Source organism: Antrostomus carolinensis, unplaced genomic scaffold, assembly GCF_000700745.2.
Source record: "Antrostomus carolinensis isolate BGI_N321 unplaced genomic scaffold, ASM70074v2 scaffold42762, whole genome shotgun sequence".
Classification (NCBI taxonomy): domain Eukaryota; kingdom Metazoa; phylum Chordata; class Aves; order Caprimulgiformes; family Caprimulgidae; genus Antrostomus; species Antrostomus carolinensis.
Genome location: NW_010300968.1, coordinates 1 through 2,172, shown reverse-complemented (window position 1 = coordinate 2,172; position 2,172 = coordinate 1). Strand labels below are relative to the sequence as shown.

General features: G+C 62.0%; 1 protein-coding gene across 1 annotated transcript in view; it reads right to left on the bottom strand.

Moving 5' to 3' along the window:
* The window catches only part of LOC104521343 (intestinal-type alkaline phosphatase-like), a gene marked incomplete at both ends in the record, with an annotated part of 2,073 nt that extends 226 nt beyond the window's left edge, over positions 1 to 1,847 (bottom strand). The window contains 9 exon segments of the mRNA XM_010163307.2: positions 1 to 169; positions 257 to 343; positions 345 to 381; positions 497 to 566; positions 643 to 777; positions 887 to 1,059; positions 1,164 to 1,338; positions 1,412 to 1,527; positions 1,707 to 1,847. The exon segment at positions 1 to 169 is cut by the window's left edge and continues 43 nt beyond it. Of these exon segments, the coding sequence (XP_010161609.2) occupies positions 1 to 169; positions 257 to 343; positions 345 to 381; positions 497 to 566; positions 643 to 777; positions 887 to 1,059; positions 1,164 to 1,338; positions 1,412 to 1,527; positions 1,707 to 1,847 (1,103 nt within the window).
* Positions 1,848 to 2,172: the final 325 nt, after the last annotated feature.

Here is a 2,172-nt window from a genome sequence, read left to right as displayed (position 1 = left end):
ATGGGAGTGATCAGCCGTCACCACGGTCAGGGTGTCAGTAGGGGAGGTGAGCTCACCCGCCCGCTCCACTGCCCGGTCCAGCATGACAGCCTCCATCAGCGCATGCTTGGCCCGGCCACTGTGGTGACCATGGTCTATCCTGCCACCTGCAAGAGGAATATGGCCATCACTCCCTCCCTGGTCACCAGGGACACCTACCTTCTCCCAGGACCCACAGCCCACCCCAGCCCCAGCCACGCTGCCCGCCTGGGATTACTCATCTTCTACAAAGAGGAAGAAGCCATTGGGGTTCCTGCGCAGGATGCGAATGGCCTTTTCTGTCATCTCCACAATGGAGGGGTCGGTGTTTCTCGTACCTCATGTCCTTGGGCTCAAAGAGGCCTGGGGGAGTGTGGCAGTGGGGTCTACACCAGGGCCACTTCGTGCTCCCACCAGCAGCCCTGGAGCAGGGAGGAGGAGGAGGTGTTGCCAGTGGCACAGTTAATGATGCTCTTACCCATCAGGTGACTCACAGAGTCATCTTCTACTGCATCCAGGCCCTTCTTGTCCCAGACATAGCGGGCGTCCTGCCGAGAACAGAGTCAGTGCCAACAGCATATGCTCTCTGCCCGGCATCACGTCCCCTCCACCCTGGCACAGTACCTGCTTGGCACTCAGCCATTTGGCAATCAAGTCCAGGCCATCCTTCCTGGTGCCATTCTGAGCCGGGTCTTCCGGGTACTCAGGATCTGGGGTCCACTTGGGGGTCATGTACATCCGCCCACCGCCCAGGATCACCTGCCCGGGAGCAAGGAGCTGCCACTGGCACTGCCACAACCCCGCAGCTCAGCAGACCCTCCCAATGTTGCCAGCGTCCCCTCCTTCCCACGCCCACTCCCCGGCTCACGTTGATGTCTGTGTTGTGCACGAGCTGGTAGGCGATGTCCTTGCAGCCATCCCGCAACGCGTCCTTGGGCATGTTGGCATCAGCGTACCAGCTCCGGCTGGCCGAGTGGGCATAGGCTGCCCCGGGGGACGCGTGCTGCACCCGCGTGGTCGTCACGATGCCCACTGACTTGCCTGCAGTGCGGGCAAGGGTTTACAGGGATCCCATCCAGTTCCACATGGCAGGGGATGGCTGTGCCATGTCAGGCTCTCTGACAGGGTTGCCCACTGCCCCGTACCTGCCAGCCTGGCCCGGTGGAGGATGGAATACACCTCGTTGCCAAAGGTGGTGCGGCATTTGCCATAGACAGCTGCCCCGCTCAGCCCCAGCATCTTGGCGTTGGTTTTCACCCCGCAGAGGTAGGCTGTGCCCGTGCCGGCGCTGTCAGGCACCTGCTGGTCGATGTTGTAGGTCTGGAAGCAAGCGGGGTCTAGTGGGATTTTGGCCAGGGGCAGGGTGGCCATCCCATGGTGCTGCCCCACTCACCTTGGCCAGGGCCACGTGGGGAAAGGTCTCCATGGCCAAGATGCTCTCCTCGCCTGAGCCGCCGGCTAGCTGTCCCTTATAGATCCGAGCCGCTGACACAGTGGGCAGCCCCATGCCTGTGGGCATGGCAGAGCCACAGGGTGGCAAGAGGCTGGGACCAGGGACAGTCCTGCCCTCCCCAGGCATTGCCCAGGGCCAGCCAGGGAGGACGGGACCTGCACCAGCCTCAGCCACATCCTCCACTTGCTGCCGAGCCGTGGAGCCATCAGGCCTGGCTGGGACCTGGAGGACTCACCGTCACCCATGAAGAGGATGATGTTTTTGGCCCGCCGCGCTGCTGGCTGCAAGGCCAGGGCCAAGTCCAGCCTCCTCCTGGCCCCTTTGTTCCAGTAGTCTGGGGTCTTCTCAGCATCTGGAGGCAAGAACAGAGCCAGGGCTGTGTGAGAGCACTGGGCACCCTGAGGGTCCCCAGGGACATTTTCCCCCAGGACGAGAGTGGGTATCTCCACCCAAGGAGAATTTAGCTGCTCTGAGTCCCCTTCCTGGGGGTCTCAGAGGAGTCAGGAGCCCGTTGGGGATCAGCCCAGTCTTTGCAGACCAAAGGCCATCTGCAGACGGGGAAACTGAGGCACAGTTTGTCAGGGAAGTTCCTCATGCTTCTTGGTGGAGGGGATGAGGTGCCCAAGCAGCAGCCCTCGCTGTGGGTGTGCCATATCCAGGCAATCACGGCTGGCTGTGGCTATCAAGCTGCTTGATCCAAA